This window comes from Engystomops pustulosus, chromosome 10, assembly GCF_040894005.1.
Source record: "Engystomops pustulosus chromosome 10, aEngPut4.maternal, whole genome shotgun sequence".
Lineage (NCBI taxonomy): Eukaryota > Metazoa > Chordata > Amphibia > Anura > Leptodactylidae > Engystomops > Engystomops pustulosus.
Window position 1 is genome coordinate 70,623,373 of NC_092420.1, and position 20,913 is coordinate 70,644,285.

Here is a 20,913-nt window from a genome sequence, read left to right on the forward strand (position 1 = left end):
AATTGTGTCGCAAGATCAAGCACTTACATACACCAGGAAGAAGAAGGGGAACTCCGGCAGACCTGAGCGCGGAAGCGACACATGGAGGATATCGGGCACACGAGTGAATCATTCCGGTCGGACAATGCGCGGGGAACGCGCCAGGACAGTTAACTAAATGTGCCCCACATTGTTACAAATCCCAAGTCCTGCTGTCTAAATCACAAGACCTGAGGCAAACCCAAACTTTAACAAGGCTGGTATAATATGAGTGACTCTATTAGGTTCTTATACTTACCCTATTAAATTTTGGGATTATTGGCCAACTCCTTTAAGACATTCAAATTTTCCAGGCTGTGCTGTGCACACCACATCTTGTATCCCACGTGTCCATGGAAAGTGGTTACTTGCCCTATTGTAGTAGATGCTGGAGATTTTGCAGCATACAGAAAAACCCAAACCAAGTTGAACTTCATTAATATCATTGAGTCTTCAGAGAAACTTGCACAGTGTCTGGTCAGCTTTATACAATTCTTTCCAATTTATTTGAGGTCATCCCTCAAAATTTGACATCCTTTACAACGTATTAACTAAAAGCCACTCGGATTTAAAGAGAAACTTTTATTGCATTCATTATTCAAAATAGCATCATAATTCTTAAAGGGGCCCATGCGGCCCAAACGTGGTGCAACAAACTAGACAAAAATAACATTTAACCTTTCAAAATGTCATAATCCATTGCATCTAAGCAACCGTGTCATTGGACGTCAAGAGATTAAGAAAATAAAATCTCTGTTTATTTATTGCCCTCCTAGAATTAGGAAAAATAAATCAAGAGTAGTATTTTGTGTGCAGACACAAAAGTATCAAGTTTCCACGTTCTCTGGTGCAGTTTCTTCTTTACTGCTTCTGTATTAGGTGGAACAAAAACATATGAAACCATCAAAAAAAAATATGAATTTACAAGGTTTTTTTTTTGTTTTTTTTTAGCAAAGCACAATGAATCCTAAAATACTATTCGGAAAACTGAATCCCTTTGTTGAGAAGCTTTAATAGAGGCGATGGAAAATGTCCTAATGACCCTCCCATGTAAATGAAGGTGAACCTCATTAACTATGCAAAGCGATATCAATTATTTACAATCCTCGGAATCCACAATTTAACATGCTGGGATTATTCTCTACTAAAACCGTTTGATTTGTGAAGTGCATAAAAAACACACTATCAAAAAAACCTGAGTGAATATTTCTGAATACCTGGTGCAAACGCAAAGGTAAGCAATTTGCTTCTAAGTATCATTTCAGTAGGTTGGTGCATTATCTGAGGCTATACCTGTGCCACATGAATTATTCACAGCGTGAGACAATGGAATTAGTATGCAAGGCACCTGACTTCTTAACACCTTCAATGATGAGTGTACAATGCGCAGTCAAAATGCCCCACTTCTCTCCACACAACATCTGTCAGCCGCTAATGATCAAGTTTCAGTTCATAAACCCCGGCTTTTGCTGTAAGAATACTGGAATTGTCGCTGGTACCTATGGATAGTATAGCAAATCTGTTTAGACAAGGAATTCTCGTTAACATACTTCTAATATTAGGCTGGATTTGAAATTTTTGCATAAATGAATCATGCAAATGATAATAGTGAACTTTGTAATATACTCTATAAAATAACTATGTCCCAGTGTCCTTCTTTTTCCTCTGCCTTTCTTTCCTATTTAAGCCGTTTGTGTATATCAGTTTTCTTCCCAATATCCACTAAAAGCTAAGGGAACCCTGTTAAGTTTCTAATGACTTAACTGTTTAAAGACAGTCTCTGAATATTCTCTGTCCTTATAAAGTTGAATCATCAAGTGAAATATGCTTTATGTATGGAAAGAGTTAATCATTAGCCTCCTTATCTGTCTGAATTTAATGGACCTAAGAAGGTTTTTACATACACTGATCACTACAGGAAACAGAAGCAGAAAAGGGGCACAGAAAAGCTCAGCTACGCAATGAAGTATATAACACGGCTTACCATAATCCCATGCTCTATTCATTTATGTAATATTATAATTGCTCAAAGGTTTAGTTATGTTTTAAAGGTCAGCTGGTAATTTGGATATCTACAAACCTATCAGCGGTAGCTAATTGGACCTGGCTCTTTTGGCAAATACATGTTTTCCATATTAACAAAAAACTATTCTGGAACATATTTTTTTAGAACTCCACAATTTCTACCAAAAAAATTTCCTCTAGCAAGGAATAGGGTAACACCCAATTGTCAATTTATTCCTAAAGATTTAGAAGAAATGAAAGAACATGGATCTAGAAGAACATTTGTTCCAGAATTATTGTGTCATAGAGGATGCAATTATTTACCAAAGAGACAGATGGAAAATAGAGTTTTAGGGAAAAGTGTGAGTTTAGTTTTTGGCTGGAAATAGATTGTAAACTCCTACCTCTAAAGTTTGTTGCTAATGCAGTATATTCACATTTTATCAAGTATTTAGCAGGACATAAATACAATATACAGTAGGTGAAGCACCCCAATATAATGGATCCTAAATTCTTCACACCTCTTTAACATTTATGTTGAAAGAAAATTTCATGAAAAGGAGAACAGGCAATAATAAACTAGATTTTCAACATAAAATGAACGGTAAATACAATTTTTTCGTAAAACCAGATTTTCTTTAAAAAAACGATTCACCTACTTTACCTATAACAATAGTATGTTCTCTGTAGGAGAAATCGGTCTTGCTGTTCCTGGATGACAAATCCAGGACAAATTATGATGACAAATTACAGGAGAGTGTACATCGCAGCCAAGTGCAGGATCATCTCGTTGTTCAGTACTAAAGTGGGATTTATATGGTGCCTCTATTGTGTCCGCAACACCTCCGCCCGTCCCCTGGAAATTGCCAAGCGCCGCACTCAGCAATCTCCGTTTTCGCGATCTGTGGGGGTCTCAGCACTAAGACTCCCACTGATCAGCAACTTAGGCCCTATCCCGTGGATAGGGCCTAACTTGTCTTCGTGGGAAAACCCCCTTAAAGTGATCTATACTCCATAAAACCCATAAGCTAAACTACCTACAACCCTTCGGTAATCGAAGCTCCATACAACCCTAGAGTTTTGAGCTCCATAATGGTCATTTAGGCTCCTCAAACCGTTCTAGTGATCAAAAATCCATACAAGCCCTATGTTGGTCTAAGCTCCATACAGCCGCTTGGTAATGTCAGGTACATACTACATCAGAAGATCTAAGCTTTGTCTAACCCTATGTTGACCCCATGTTAGAAACCATTTATACAATGACCACTTTTCTAGTATTATGGTATCCTAGATGAGTGCTGCTGCTATGGAAATACAATAAAGTGCAAATTCAATCTGGTAGATTTATTCCTATCAGGGAATCACCAACTACAGATCCATAGCCCGTTACTACGCCATAGGCGGCTTTCTCAGTTTTCTGGTTAAAAAAAAATACAGTACTTGTGTTTACACTCTGTTCAGAAACAATATAAATGCCCAATACAAGGAAAGGTTTTCCCAAGACAAATATCACTATAGAATAGAACAGGAATATGATAACTGAAGATCTTATCGAGGAGTAAACCTTGAAAATCGTGATTATAAAGCAACTACAAGATCGGATTTCTTTGAAATAAATGTATAAGATTAGTGGATGACTCAATATTTCACATGATCAGAACAATTGAAAGAAAAGTAAAAATAGTAACCTATATTTTCTCTATAACTGTATGCACCTTTTTCAGTAGGTTTTTTTTGCTGAACAGAGAGCAGTGGGCTTCTTGAAGAGGTGGTGTTTTGTAGAGCTTTCACTGTACAGGCAGTCCCCCGGGTTACATACAAGATAGGGTCCATAGGTGTGTTCTTAAATTGAATTTGTATGTAAGTCGAAACTGTATATTTTATAATTTGCCCCAGTGATTATTGAAGTTTCAAAATTTTTTGCTGTAATGGGACCAAGAATTATCAATAAAGCTTCATTACAGACGCCTTACAGCTGATCATTGCAGTCTGGGACTATAGTAACATCCAGAGATCTTCACCAGAGGTCACAGTGGGCAGAGAGGTCCGTCTTTAACTTGGGGTCATCTGTAAGTCGGGTGTCCTTAAGTAGGGGACAACCTGTATATACATTGCTTATATGCATTGTTAAAGGGGTTAATAATCTTAACCACTTAGCCACAGGGTGGGAAATAAATATACCGTATAATTGCTGGGGGAAGGCAGGTTTAGGTGTGTCTGGGCTATAAGACCCCACAATCAGTAGAACAGGGATTGCAAGTTCCTCTGATCTGCTCTGGACTACTGGGTTTCGGCCGTTCAGTTAGAAGTCCCATGGAGAGACCAATGACAGGTGCCCCCAACTTAAGGACACCCAACTTACAATTCAACCTCTCTGCCCACTGTGACCTCTATGGACATTAAACATTAGTCCCAGGCTTCAAGAATCAGCTGTGAGGTGTCTGTAATGAAGCTTTATTGATAATCCTTGTTTCTATGACAGCACAAAATTTTGAAAATCCAATTGTCACAGGGACAAAAAAAGTTTTCTTTGGAGCTACAATCATATATACAAAGTCAACTTAAGAACCTATCTTGTACACAACCTGGGGATTGCCTGCTACATCTATGGGACTTCCAGATCAGAGAACAACGCAGCTCAAACCTGGAAGTCCAGAGCAGATCAGTGGGAAATTTGTATAAAATTCTTCAGCCTGTCAAATACAGTGAGGTGATGGATCTGACATGAACCCTGCACTGTGTATGGAGGTCTTTATATCTATAGATCTATGCTAATATAATATTGTTACCCTATTTTCATATCATTGCTGAATCCTCCCAACTTTAAATTGCAAATTAAATCACAATAAACTTTCTGTTTTTATTAATGAGGTTGTGATTGGCAAGGGGCTGGGGACTGAGACCCTCAGCTATCGCAGAATTTATCAATTGACCGATCTTACGAAAATTTTGGTCTCTGGATACCAAATGCTCTGATGGGGGCTGAACAAAACTGATCATAGGGGCTACACACTCAAGGCAGAGCGCTTTGTGCATGTTCTTCAGTTATCAATAGATTTCCACAACCACTGATCAGTACTACCGACATATCCTTATGGCATGTATAAAGGTTTTTTAAAAATGTTAGGTACCCTTTAAAGGCAATCTACCATCAAAATCAAGAATGATGAAACAGTGACACTTATTCATAGACCCAGACTCTGTGACTGTAGTAAACTTCTTAAATTTGTTATCCATGGCCTCCTTCCTTCTAAAATCAATGTTTAAAATTATGCTACCCTAGCCCCTCTGTGATCTGGCTTCACAGACTGTTGCACTGTCTCACCCTCCCCCCTGCGTCCTCGGCACCGAGTTTACAGAAAAGAGTGGTTACTGCACAAGTGCCGAGGAAAAGGAGGGAAGGTGAAACAGTGTAACAGCCTGTGAACCCAGATCACAGAGGAGCTTGGGTATCTCCACAGGCTCATTAACATAATTTTAAAAGTTGATTTAAGAAAGACAGAGACCATGGATGACAAATAAAAAAATCTACGCAAATGTCCCTGGTTTCTCATGCTGCATTTTTATGGCAGCTTTCCTTTAAATGAGGAATAAGATTTTCACACAATGGAAAAGATTTCTAAATGAGCGTAAAAGGAAATGCAGAACAGGTGCCTAACATGACTTTGTTACTTTAGGCTCAGACGCATAGAGGTGGCATTCATGAAGAATTGCTGAAGACAGCATCAAAAACTTAGTCCAAGCACATTTATATGCGTTGACGGGTGCCAGCTGGCAGAAATATGCTTCAGCAAACTAAAAATCATGCAAATTGGTGCCTACACTGCGACCCTATGAAATAAAAAAAATAAATAAGCTGCGTAAATAAAAAAAAAAGACTTGCACATCAATATTTTTATAGCAAATCTCAAAGTGTCAAATTGTATTTAAAGTTAAAAAAAAATACACGACCTTCTCTTTAACCTTTACCAAGTTCTGTTCCAGGGATCCACAATAACCAGCATTAAAATAGTCAATGTATTACACCAGAAAAACATTGGCTATAACACATTTTGCCATCTAGGGCATACCATCTTTTTCCCTTTTATGAGCATAAAGTAGTGGTTCACCACTGAATAATCGCCACATGTATATATTAGGGAATTCGATATAACAAATACCTTATATACTAGCATCCTCATTTTATACTTAACATAAAAGAGTAATTTCAATACCATTCATCTGATGGAGGCCAAGTGCCTCCTCTCTGTATGTAGACCTGCCCATGAGGAGTAGCCTCACCCAAGAGGAGCAAAACCGCCCATGAGTAGACCAACCCAGGAGGAGCAGAACCGCCCATGAGTAGACCAACCCATGAGGAGTAGACCCACCCATGAAGAGTAGACCCGCCCATGGGCAGCAGAACCGCCCTTTGGGACTCAAAGCAATAAATGATCACACATATATAGGTGTCCATGTCCTCCCAGAATATTCTTTCCTAACCTCTTTTACTTCACACTAATATGCCTTTGGTGATGCTCGGTTTCCCTCATCCTCCAATTTTGTAGTATTTCTTAGGTTCCAAGGTGTAATGTAATGTCATATATACCACAACATTAAACTGCAGCTAAAAAAATAATTTTCTCTTATTATACTTTGCAGTCCTGGAAGTTCTTCCTTGCCTGGGTTTTGTAAATTATGCAGAACTTTGCTTATTATTGTAGAACCAACGGGGGGAATTGTAGGGATAAAGTCATTATTATTTCAATACAAGAGTTGTTAAGGGTGAAGCTTGTATTTCAATGTGATAAATCTATATGACAGCTGTATAGTATCAAGGCCCCTTGAACATCAGATGTGGAACATCTGCTCTCTTGTACATATTTTAGATGAAAATAAGGATAGGATCATGGCTTACGTTTCCTTAGGGCAGTGATGTCGAACCTTTTAGAGATAGAGTGCCCAAAATGAGACCCAAAAAACACTAGCTTTTCCCAAAATGCCAACACAACAATTTAGGCAGTAACAAATTTATTGCTACCAGAATTTTGGAGCTCCAATCCACCCGTCCACACCTTTTAACACTTCGAACAGGACCAAGCAGCACAGGATGGGTCACTTTAAAATAGCAGGGCACTGCTTGGACTGCCTGCAGGATGATGCCACGTCTTGCAAACTGTGTGCCTGGGAGACAGCCCGTGTGCCCACAGAGAGGCCTCCGAGTGCCATCTCTGGCACCAGTGCCATAGGTTCGCCACCACTGCCTTAGGGGGTGTCCCCTCTTGGACAACAGCCAGAATGGGAGATAAGATATTAAAATACAAGTACAAGGGGTGTTATGTGCTTTCCACAACCAACAAGGACAAATGGGTTGTATTTTTCCTATGAATTAACCTTAGCTTAATCAACCTACCTCCATATTAGTACATAAGAAGCAAACACTGGTCACTGAATGTCAGGGTTATAGTGCAGACCCCAAGCCTCTTTGTCACTTTAGAACTTTAAAAAGTAACAATTCGTTTTTTTTACTTAGAGAAGAAGTTTTTCGCTCTTTGGAACAGTGTTTGTGGAAGTGCAGGGTGTGAGTATGAAGGAGGAACATGAAAAAGAGGGAATTATGGAAGTTCATTAAAATAAGATTTATGTTGGGGAGAAAAAAAAACATGCAAGTCCAAGCAGAGCCTGCAACATCTGATGGATGGAAGAATGGAAGACACAAGGAAGTCCGATGCTTCTACTCTGCTTTCCCATTTTTCTGAGTTTTGGTCAAAATCCCATCAGTGTGATAGAGGACTTTGTAACATCCCTTTGTGATTTTCATCATCCACATAACGTTCATTATATCCAAAGAGACACTGGAGATGATCCAAGCACACTGTGCCCCTATGCCCAGTCTATGAAATGCTTCTGTGCCAAAGGTAGAAAAGACACGGCCATAATAGGTAGGTATGACGGCTATTCTAACGATGAAGAAGACGACGGTCATCAGGACTCCGTTCACCATGTTGGGCAAGGAGTGTTTTGGGTATCCCAGCACTTCAAAGAACCACCTGTAAGATTTAAAAGATGCAATAAAATTAATGGTGGACAAGACGGATATGTACAGAAAGGTTTCCGTCCATAAAAGTAAAAGATTAACCTTGCAGTGACTGTGATAACGGATATAATAATACAAAGTGTGACCTTCTGCTTTCACATGTTGGTGCTCGTGTAGTCTAATGTGGAAGGAAACAGAGCAGAGTGCAATATAATCATCTGATTTATATCCGCTATAATGGAAGTGGAGTATAAAAGGTCTGACCAGAGACTCCATGACCTATTCATGCTGTTCTGTTCTTTCTTATGGTGTTAGTGTATGGGGAAAAAACCTCACAAAATACACTTTATCGAAAACAGGACCCACATTTAGCGGATTGTGCAGGATCCAGTTCTGGTAATCATTGGGGTCCCAGCAGTCAGTAAAGGGCAGATTAAGGCCTCTAGCACACAAACCAGTCTGATGTGTCAAACTCGCATTGTGAGCTCGCTGGAACGTCTGGCCCAACGATCAGAAACTGGAACTGACATGCTAAGTTCGGTTACAGTTTATGAGTCTTGGGCCGGATGTTCCAGGCATTTTAATCTGCATTTTAATAGAGTTTTCTGACTGCTGGGACCCCCACGATCACCAGAACTGGATCCTGGGCAATACGCTAAAAGGGTGGTACCGTTTTCACTAAAGTGTATGACAGTGTCAGAGGTGAACAAGAGCTGTGCTCTGCCATTTCCAACGCTCCAAAACAATTAAATGGAGTAAAAAGATGCATGGTCCCCCTGCCACTTCACCCAATAGTGAGAACATTCTCAGGATTCCTGCAGGTCTTATTAATATCTAGGTCCCAGCAGTTGGACTCTCACCGATCAGCTTGTTACCCTGCATGTTATTAGAAACCCTTTAATGGTATCAATGGGGCACATGTATCATAGTTTTTCGGCGGCCACATTTTCAAGTTTCCTGAAGTTGGCCTACTTAATCATTGCAATGTATCGTAAGATTTCCACTTTGTAAGTTTTCTCACAAAAAGTTGCACAAAAAAACAGGAGTGATACATGTCCCCCAATGACTTCAATGTCTGATTCAATGTACACCTATAGCTCAGCTGTTTGTGACAGCTTCGGGCGCTGGACCTTTACAGCAGGAATAGCCGTCCTGGAGTGCCATATCACAACCCCTAGACACTGTGTAGCAGAGAACGGCTTGGATGTTGAAGTAATGGTTAAGGACTAGAGATGAGCGAGTATACTCGTCCGAGCTTGATGCTCGTTCGAGTATTAAGGTACTCGAAACGGCTCGTTGCTCGGACGAGTATTTCCCCTGCTCGAGATCGAGCATTTCATTAAAAAAACACAGTGAAGAACAATGAAGAATAGAATAAAAACAGTGAACACTGTGAACACAGGATCATTTAAGTGAAAAACACAGTAAAGAACACAGTGAAGAATAGATTACAGATGTTCGGCACATCTGCTTACTTGTCGGGAGATACGCGCGAAACGGTGCGAACAAAATAGTATGTGAAGAACAATATATATGTGTGAAGAACACATTGAAGAACACGGTGAGCAGGACAGAGACACCGGGGAGCAGCACAGAGACACCGGGGAGCAGCACAGAGACACCGGGGAGCAGGACAGAGACATCGGGCAGCGGCACGGAGACATCGGGGCACGGAGACATCGGGGCACGGAGACATCGGGGCACGGAGACATCGGGGCACGGAGACATCGGGGCACGGAGACATCGGGGCACGGAGACATCGGGGCACGGAGACATCGGGGCACGGAGACATCGGGGCACGGAGACATCGGGGCACGGAGACATCGGGGCACGGAGACATCGGGGCACGGAGACATCGGGGCACGGAGACATCGGGGCACGGAGACATCGGGGCACGGAGACATCGGGGAGACTTCAGTGGAAGAAGAGCAGCAGATCCCGGGACAGCGTATCTCCCGACAAGTAAGCAGATGTGCCGAACATCTGCAATCTATTCTTCACTGTGTTCTTTACTGTGTTTTTCACTTAAATGATCCTGTGTTCACTGTTTTTATTCTATTCTTCACTGTTCTTCACATCTGCTAACTTGTCGGGAGATAATATACGCGCAGAACAGTGAAGAATAGATTGCAGATGTTTGCATACATCTGCTAACTTATCAGAAGACATTCTTTTTCAATTAATTAACACATTTTATTCCCGAACCATGGTCCCTTTGAAAAATGCTTGAGTCTCCCATTGACTTCAATGGGGCTCGTTATTCGAGACGAGCACTCGAGCATCAGGAAAAGTTCGTCTCGAATAACGAGCACTCGAGCATTTTAGTGCTCGCTCATCTCTATTAAGGACCCCACCATCTGGATATTGATGACCTACAAGTCATACATATCAAATTTCTAGAAAACTCCTTTAATGATTTTTTGCAAAGTATTAGCACAAGCTGAAGGCTTTCATTCAGTAGTGTATATTCAAAGCCAAAGACAAGACCAGAATCTATCCAAGGAATTAGGAAAGCCTTTCTCAAAGCAGACTTCCAGGAAGAAAATTCTGATCCAACAGTGTCTGTTCCTTGGCTCTCAATATTCACTTCATGTATAAGGCCACATCATGTGTGCATCAGTTTATAGAAATACATGATACATGAAACATAATCATAAAAATAGTCAAGCTAATCATGGATATCTTTGACCATATATGTGGAATGTCACCTAAATGTATTGCCTCATTCCACATGGGGTTCAGTCCCATATATCCTGTAAATATTGTGTTTATCATATACACTGTTCTTCTGCAATACACATTTGTCACAACCAGGGGACAGGATCTGCACAGAGAATACAAAAATGACCACACAATAAAAGCTTTTCACCTACCGTTGATTGACAAAAGGTGTAGAGAATTCAGCTAAGAGGCGGAAATTACCAAAATATGGCAACATTCCTTCACCCTGGAAAGTGAAGCAGAGATGTCAAAATATCTGTTGCAAAAATGTGTTATATGCAGTGCTCCCTCTTCACAGTACATGGCATATATGCTGGATTTTGATGCAGTATAATTTGCTCTACATAGAAGGAGTGAGATGCTACGCATGCTCAGTGTGTTACAGCCGAGTCCTGCTGAACCCCTGGGGCTGCCAGCGGAGGATCGGACCTCGCGTCTATGGGGTTAATGCCCGCGATCAGAGGAAACTCCAATCTCAGGTGCTAGAGACAGGTTCCAACTGTAACATACAGCTGGCACCCGATACTTCTAGTACAAGCTCCGTTCAGGAGCCGGTGCCAGAAGCATGACCTAATAGTACTGCAAAATGCGGGAGCGCGCCTCCGACCATGCAGTACTATTATGTAAAATGTCAGGAAGGGGTTAATAGCTTGGGGACTACTGGGACAGATCTACCCCTGTAATCCCCCTTATGGAATTGATCGCTCCGATAGAATTTTCAGGATGGCTTTCAGTTTGTATATGGGGGTTTCCAGGAATTCTGAAAAACTACTTAGGGTTGCTTTGGCAGCCATTTCTCTAGGTGTGCCGGTGTTTTCAATCTTTGACACCTGTGCCCATTGAAGTGATTAATCAGGTTTTATGACCCCCTGAAAGTAAAGAAGCGGCGCAGGATTCAGAGCTTTATGGTTGTTTTTTTGCCATGGCGGCCATTAAGCAGTTGGCAGAATTCCTGGTAAACCCCTATATGGGACACTTCATTCTTAATTTTGCCTGCTTTTCTGACTGAAATGTAAAACTCGTGTGAACAAGCCTTTACTTAGTGAGAACTGTGGCGTTTGAGGTGCATGTTATAAGTTACCTCACATCTCAGCAGCAGCCATTTTGTGAAGCATTACATACACCGCTGACCACATATCTAGGTCCTTAACATTTAGAAAAGAGAAAAGCTGCAATCAACCATTTAAGTCAGTCTCAATAAGTTATGAAGCCGAGCACCTGCCGCTGCCATAGTGAGAAGCCATAAGCCATCCATTGCTAGCGGCAAAATAACATCAAATGAGAAGATGACACATCTGCCATATTCTGGCGCCATTTCACGTACAACAAATACATACAGTCTTATGATTCGGCATAACAAGTGCTGCTACTCACCTTCCCATGTAGTAATAAAGAATATATAAGAGACATTATGAAGCTATAGATGTGGTAGAGTTTGAGGTATTACACATGGACTAGGAAAGTTTAGGGAGATATTTTGCTCCGCTATATTATATTGGCCTACAACCCTGAGCAGCATGTGTGAATACTCAGGAAAAGGCTTCTGTTGTTGTTCGTAGTCTTCGTTATTCCAGTAAAGATTAGGGCATGAAACTGGTCAGAGGTAACGTGATCTCAGACAACACAAAATGACGGCACTACACACATACAGAAAGGCCACAGACCAACAATGGTCATGTACAATGAAATGGATAAATGGAGAAAAAAAATGGTGAGAATTTTGGCACCAAGTTAAAGAGCGTTTCCCAGCAGAAATTGACCTAATAAACCACTACAAATATGTTGTCAAGCTGAAAACTTTTAGATCATATTCCAAATCTACCACAAAGTGAAACTAATTGGTTGTATAAAGTCATGGAGGCGGAGAACTCAGCACTGAAGTCCGGCTAACCCCGCCTCAGAATGCCCGCTCTGTTCTGAGTGACACAAGAGTGAGGGAGGCATTCATTACCAAGGTGGGAGAGCTGGGATTCCTTACTAAACATGATAAGCTATTCTTTCTATTGTAACCATTTTGGGGTATAAGTAATGAATACTGTACATTATTATATACGTATAGAACTTATATGATACATTGGAGAGGAGGGAGATTTTGCACAATAAAATAATACTATTTTTTTTTTAAATAATTGGTTTCTGGTTTTCAAGATATCTGTATGGGGAAGCTTTATTACTGTAGGGCTGTGGCAATTGTTAGCTCAAGTCCAAATGTTCAAAAATCACTAAAAGGATTGTTCAACCGGTAAATTATTATTATTTTATTTTTAACGGTCTGAATGGCATTTTGGCAATTCTTCTCTGGTCCCTCTTAACCAGTCATGGTAATAATAGGTCACCAGTGTGGCCTGTAATTGGCTGACCATGTGTTTGCTTCCCTGTAGCACAAGGTAATAGGAAGTAGAGACTGAGAGGAATCAGATCAGTGAGGCAGGTAGGACTTTTTTCTGTTTTGGGGTTTTTTTTGCTATTATGACCATTTGTACCACGCAGATAACCACTTTAACTTCTTATTTACTAAGATTTACTTAGGTTATTCTTACCCAGATGGCATACATCAATGACCCCATGGCGATTTCTACGCTAATAAGATGTACTTACTGGTCCATGACCAAACAGATGCCTAAAAAGCAAAAGGTGACTCCAACGCAACAAACATGAACAGTCTTTATACCAGTACTCTTACATACTGGTAAATCCATACTATGGTCAAGCGCTGACACAGCTTGGCTTATACTATTAGTACTACGGACAGACAAGTCAGTAAATGGCTTCATAAAATGTTTGTGGAAGCTGAACCATACAGAGTAACAACACAGTGCTGTGGTGTTAAGGATTGAGTACAGAGAGGGAGGACATTAGTGGGGATTAGTACTTTTTGAGACACATAACCATGCACTCGGGCCCTCACAGAAGAAGGATTTATGTAACGTGTATATGCAACGTTGAGAAGTCCACCTCATGATTTTTTTTTTAATGATTGCCTTAGTAGACTCCTCTATCTGTAGATAAGATCACCCCTGGGTCCAACAATTAAAGGGAACCTGTCAAAAGAAATTGACCCAATAAAGCGCTGCCTTCTTTTCTTCAAAACATCTTCCTGATCATGTTTCTTTCATGGACCAGTGTTGTGGATCATCCAGAAAATCAACTTTGAAGTGAGATGTAATTTGGTCGTACAAAGTCACATAAGCAGGACTTTAACACTGAAGTCAAGCTCTCCCTGTCTGAGGAAACCAACCCCCTTTGTTGTAACTGACATCTTGCACATGACTCTAGGAGTGCCAGTTAGTGATGTCCCAGAATGCAAAAAAAGTGTCATCTAGAGCAAAGGGGATCATTCTGAAACAAAGAAAGCTTAACTTCAGTACTAAACTCTCAACCTCCTTGACTTTAAGTCTCACGTCAAAGTTGATTTTCTGTATGAAGCCTCTACTCTAGGTCATGAAAGAAACATGATCTGGAAGGTGGGTTTGGTTTATTAGGTAAATTTCTACTCAGGGTTCCCTTTAAATTGAACCAATGAGGACAGGTAGTCTTAAGTGGACACTTATTTAAAGAATAACTAAACCTTCAAAGCTATTTTCTTTTAATAAAGAAAGTGATAATAGTACATTCTGTAAAATACTTCACTAAGAAAGCAGCTTCTTTGTGCCATTTTTCTGCTTCTTTCTTCAGTAGTGAGCAGTGTATCTGAAAGCCTTCTAAGGTCTATCTCCTTAAATCTCCTGAAAGACCTGCATCTTCAAGGGAAATACTCTAGGTATGGAAAGAGTTAATCATTAGTCGTCTTATTTGTCTGAAGTGGATGGACCTCAGCTTTCAGATACACTGCTCACTACTGGAGAAAGAAGCAGAAAAACGGCACAGAGGAGAAGCTTTCTTAAATAAGTGTATTACAAAGTTTACTATTATCATATGCACTATTCATTTATGCCATTTTTTTGGAGGACCATTTCCATCTTAAAGAAATGAAGGAGTTCTGTTAAGCTTCTGGATTTTAGCTGCTTCTAGGGAAACATTGTAACAGCTATTACAGCTCCCACAAACTTTCTAAAATTTTTACATGTCTGACAAGGTTACACACTGCTGCTAGACAGTCTGTGATACTGACTGACAACTACCCTCCAATTTATCCAATTTCCCTACATACAAAAATCAGAAGTTGTAAAGGGCATTTTTAAGGACTCCAAGAGGTCCAAGATTTTATACTTTCCTCAGTCCTACATGGTACCTCCCATCATCATTCCTCTCCAGTAGTATACAGAGGTTCAATGGTTTCATCAGGTTAATAGCCTAAGGTCCCTTCCACACGAGTGTTGTGGGGATTTACAGTGGGTAAGGAAAGTATTCAGACTCCTTTAAAAATTTTCACTCTTTGTTTCATTGCAGACAAGATGGTAAGATGCTTGTTAATGTACACCTCCTCTCAACATTAAAAAAAAACCTGAAATGTAGATATTTTGCTAATTTATTAAACAAGAAAAACTGAAATATCACATGGTCATAAGTATTCAGCACCTTTTCCCATTATTGAGTAGAAGCAACTTTGAGCTAGTACAGCCAGGAGTCTTCTTGGGAAGATGCAACAAGTTTTCCTCACTGGCATTTGGGGATCCTCTGCCTCTTCCTGGCAGATCCTCTCCAGTTCCCTCAGGTTGGATGGTGAACATTGGTGGAAGCCATTTTCATGTCTCTCCAGAGTTGCTCAATTGGGTTTAGATCTGGGCTCTGGCTGGGCCAGTCAGGAATGGTCACAGAGATGTTCTGAAGCCTCTGCAGTGTTATTTTAGCTTTGTGCTTAGGGTCGCTGTCTTGTTGGAAGGTGAAACTTTGGCCCAGTCTGTGGTCCAGAGCAGAACTTTCTCTAATCTCCCTACTGGAGCTCAGCCACAGTGATCTTGGGGTTCTTCTTTACCTCTCTCACCAAGGTTCTTCTCCCACAATTACTTAGCTTGGCTGGACAGCCAGGCCGAGGTAGAGTTGTGGTTGTCCCAAATTTTAAGCATTATGGAGGTTACTTTGCCCTTAGAAACCTTGAGTGCTGCTGAAATAATTTTATAAGCTTGGCCAGATCTGTGGCTAGCCACAATTCTATCTCTGAACTCCTTGGGCAGTTCCTTTGTCATACAATGTGAGGTCTTATATAGACAGGAGTGTGCATTTCCTAATCAAGTCCAATCAGTTTAATTAAACACAGCTGGACTCCAATGAAGGAGTAGAACCATCTCAAGGAGGACCAGAAGAAAATGGACATTGTGTGAGTTAAATATGAATGTCACAGCAAAGGGTCTGAATACTGAATAATGATGTGATATTTTCAGTTTTTCTTTTTTAATAATTTAGCAAAAATATCTGAACATTAATTCACAAAAAAAAGAACTATTTGGATCTTACCAATTTGCTGCAATGAAACAAAGAGTGAAAAAAGGGTCTGAATACTTTCCATACCCACTGTAAATGCGGTCGCACACTTGTGTGTGCATACTCTATTCCCTTATGTACGGCCAGGCAGCAGACATCATCATGGAGATGGGAGGGTTGAGCAGCGCTCTTCTCTCTGCCTCTCCAGTTGAACGTGTGCTACGCCTGTGCCCGGGCCTGGGTTTGGCATACGTTCGTGTGAAAGAAGCCTAATACAGGCTGTAGGGCAGGGTGAAACGCGTGCTATTGAAACGACAATGCCTAGCCGCTGGACCAGAGGTAGGTATCCATTTTTTTGGTATTTTTTCCCAACTTGGAGCCTTTAAAAAAAGTTTCTGGACAATCCCTTTAAAGGGGTTCCCTAATCATCATTGGAAATGATTTCGTCAAGTTATATTCTGGAAGACTTTGATTAGAGCAGTGGTTAGGTATAAACCCTGTCTATGGAACATACTGATATACCAAATCTATGACGTTCATATGCCTCTAGTGTGATCCTGTCCTAGGGAGTCCAGCATTCAGACCCCTACTGAGCAGACACATATTACCTGTCCTATGGTTAGGTGATACTTATATGGGATATGTATAAGCTTGTTTGAGCCTCTAGTTTAACTCTTTAGCCTTCTCATTTCATATGGAGCCATAACAAGGTCCTAATGTTGGACTTCCGATGAATACCAATTTTTATGGTATGGTGGGCTTTCTAACCAGGACCAAGACTTTTATACAGCTCTGTGCACATGGCTCTGCCGTGCGACTTCCAGTAGTTACAATAACGTCTGGATGGAAATATAAAGCTGAGTTTATCGGTTTAGAAGACATTTACCCAGTAGGTTCAGAGTACAATATCAGCTGCAGCTTATCACCCATAAATGACACACACAACTGTGTACATACCACACCCACAAGCATTTTCTCATATCAACACATTTTGATAACATAAAGCAAATGGAAGGGCGTAATAAAACATAGACGTCCAGATGGAAAACAAGCACTACACGTCAGCTGTATGGATTGTGGGTAATGGCAAAAATGTCTGGATATTACATATGTTATGGTAAATATAAATGATTAAAATGCTAAATATTTAACATGTAAATTTATTAATCAAATGTCCCAAGGGCCCTAAGGACTCTGCATCCAGGGAGCACACAGACTGCTCTAAAGCCCCAATTTTGGCTATAGGGTTTTTAAAGGGAACCTGTCACCTGGACACCCATTTTTAGCACTCCCCCAGTCCCCACAGAGCATAGTACATACACATAGTACATATAAAGTGTTTTTGTATAAAAAATAGGTTTTACAGAAAAAAAGATATGTTATATTGTGCCTTTCATTAGCATCTGCTGTGTGACTAGGCAGTTGCCAATTGGGAGGAGCTGGAAAGGAGCAGTTCCCCCCCACCCTTGGGGAACAGCTACTACATGTTACCTTTTCAAATATATGAAAACACCCATCACTGGGCTTAGCGACGCCCCCTGCTCCTCTACAGCCAATCCCGAGTGAGGGGATTTATTCATATTTTTGAAATGGTCACATGTTTCCCAAGGGTGGCGGGGGGGGAGGGGGGGGGACTGCTCCTTTCCAGCCCCTCCCATTAGGCAACTGCCTAGTCACACAGCAGATGCTAATGAAAGGTACAATATAACATATCTTTTTTTCTGTAAAACCAATTTTTTATACAAAAACACTTTGGCAGTGTATGTACTATGCTCTGTGGGGACTGGGGGAGTGCTAAAAATAGGTCTCCTGGTGACAGGTTCCCTTTAAGACCAAATATACTTGAGTTGTAGGTATTGTAGAATAATTTTACAAGTATGTAAGATGTATGATGAGAACCCCTATACAAATGTTACTAAGTTTCCTATCTCAATCCCAAAGCTACTACATAAAGTACAAGGCAATTACCAAATTCCTGTGCCAAGAGGCTATGCCATTACCTTTATGTACTTTTATCACTTTTATATTACTACAAAGTCGTCCTGACACTGTCACAAAGTCATAAACTACCTTATATACTCGAGTATAAGCCTAGTTTTTCAGCACAAAAAATGTGCTGAAAAAACCCAAACTCGGCTTATACTCGAGTCAAAAAAATAAATATATCTAAACTCACCTTTCCGGTGACCCCTGTATATCTTCTGTGCGATCTGTCCGGCAGCGGCGGCAGGCTATATACACTGGGGCAGGATCTGGCAGGCTATATACACTGGGGCAGGGTCTGGCAGGCTATATACACTGGGGCAGGGTCTGGCAGGCTATATACACTGGGGCAGGGTCTAGCAGGCTATATACACTGGGGCAGGGGCTGGCTGGCTATATACACTGGGGCAGAGCCTGGCTGGCTATATACTGGGGAGGCTGTGACCAATGCATTTCCCACCCTCGGCTTATACTCGAGTCAATAGGTTTTCCCAGTATTTTGTGGTAAAATTAGGGGCCTCGGCTTATACTCGAGTCGGCTTATACTCGAGTATATACGGTAATTTCTAGGAATCAGTATCAAACAAGGAATTGGCACTAAATAAGTCTGTGTTTGGCAATGATTTCTAACAAGTCCTGGCAATCCACTACACACGCCAGCTGGATACATACAGAACACATCAAACCCTGGGTTAATAAATATGTGGGATGTTGTTCAACAGTTCAATCCTGTATTTTATTACTGTTCATGTTGTTATTATATTAAGGGAAATGCATGAAGCTTATCTTTTAACATACTTTCCATACATCAATAGTACAGGGTGTGTACCCGAGGGGCAACAATATTTCTGGCCATGTCATTCTATATTTTTTTATCAGTTTTCCCATCTGCAAACTATCTATGATTTTCTGTTGTCTCAGAGTCAAGTTGTTATGCTGTTCCTATCGACAATGTACAGAAAAAAGGGATTCTGCTCCATATACTCTAAGTTATTATATATGAGATTATACAGGTTTATCCATTTATTCCTCTATTGAGTTGAAATAAATGGGTTTGCCCATAAAAGAAAGTTCTCATATTTGAAACCCCTAGGAATTTTTACACAATAATGATAATTTTAACCCCCTTACTTTTCAATTTTACTAAGCTTTATTGCTGTTTTAGCTCCTATGACTCGAGCGAGTAAGCGTGTGGGCGGGGACTCTCTAAGCAGACACTTCATGATTCCTCTGTGCTGTGAGATGCTGTGTGCTGTCAATGTGCTTAGATTATCAGGTTACAGGTTTATAAACATTTTCATTTAGCTTCGGAACATTCTACTAGCATCTTACACAATGAAAAAGAAAGATGGACAGATCAGAGATAAGAAATTATAAGATCCAGGAGATGGATATAACACACAATTACGTTCTCAGCTCCGCTAACTCAACTATAACATACACAAAGTCAGCTCTGCTATATGCCTCCCCCTCCTCTGGATAAAGATCTTGTCTGTAGCTTGTAGAGTGAGTCTCTTAACACTGCTGCTTTTCAACAGGAAGTACCTGTGTCTGAGCTAGTGTCATTGCATCGTGCAGACAAGAGAAGCTATTTATGAGAAGAATTCGACCATAGTCAGAACATTCATAGTCGGATCTAGGGGAAACCAAATTGTGTACACCAGGACTGATAGAGGGTGGTTGGAATTCTGTATTTTTGTAAAAAACAGTGAATTATAGAATGTGTTATTTATTGTTATTCTTGGTATATTTAAAAATCTTGTCTTTGTGGGAATATCCCTTTAAGAACTTGAAATTATATACAAAATTTCTTTCATCTCCACTCTCATTCACCTGACACCTACATGAACTTCAGTCCACCTTACTCTAGCAAGACGAAGTTCAGCAGAGATTTCAGTGTGAAAGTCAGTTTATCCAAGGAAGGGGGAGATAATTTATATTACCCTCTCGCATATTCACTTATACAACTTATGTCTACAAAGGTTGTTGAAAATTTAAAGGAAACCTGTCCTATTATTACTAGTATATTGTCAAGCAGTGGAACCCCTTCTAGTTTTTGTTTTTTTCATGGTCCTGTGTGGCTGCATCATCCAAAAAAATCAACACTGAAGTGATATGTAAATTGGTTTTATAAAGTCAAGGAGGCGGAGAGGTTAACACTGAAGTCAAGGTGGTTGAACTCTGAACACCTCCTCCTCTGTGATTGACATCAAGCATCAGACTTCAGGAGATCTGGTTAGTGACGTCTCTGGGCGGAGGACCATCAATTACAGTGAAGGAGGAGTTCTGAGACAGGGAAAGCCTAACTTCAGTGTTAAAGTCTCCTCTTCCTTGACTTTTTACAACCAACTTACATCTCACTTCAAAGCAGATTTTCTGGACGATGCCACCACACAGGGTCATGTAAGAATCATGATCTGCAATGTGTTCAGCTGCTTGACAACATACTGGTAGTGGTTTATTAGGCCTATTTCTGATGACAGGTTCCCTTTAAATACCATTCTATCGGTATGTTACATTTAGGGCAATAATCAAACATTTTATGCCTCATTGGCCTATTTTTATTGAAGAATAGAATACAATACACTTCACATCTTGGCACGTGCAAGCACGGTACGACTTATGAATACTTGTGACTCAACTAGTACATGCACATATAGGCTAAGCAGAAACTTTAACTATACACAAGCTAATACACCATGCACTAATGTTTACTCCAACTTTATACACCACTAGCATGCAGGAACACAAGTCATAATGTCATAGTAAAGAAGACAGAAATAAATATTCAGCATTCCATGCAAACATAC

At 40.5% G+C, this 20,913-nt stretch overlaps 1 protein-coding gene across 4 annotated transcripts in view; it reads right to left on the reverse strand.

Moving 5' to 3' along the window:
* Positions 1–580: 580 nt before the first annotated feature.
* TLCD4 (TLC domain containing 4) overlaps positions 581–20,913 on the reverse strand; it is a 52,106-nt gene continuing 31,773 nt past the window's right edge. For all 4 annotated transcript variants that reach the window (XM_072127585.1, XM_072127583.1, XM_072127586.1 and 1 more), the window contains exons 6-7: positions 10,912–10,985; positions 581–8,051 (exon numbers count right to left, since the gene is read on the reverse strand). In XM_072127585.1, coding sequence (XP_071983686.1) covers positions 7,736–8,051; positions 10,912–10,985 — 390 coding nt within the window. In that variant the 3' untranslated portion in view covers positions 581–7,735. The remainder of the gene's footprint in view (positions 8,052–10,911; positions 10,986–20,913) is intronic.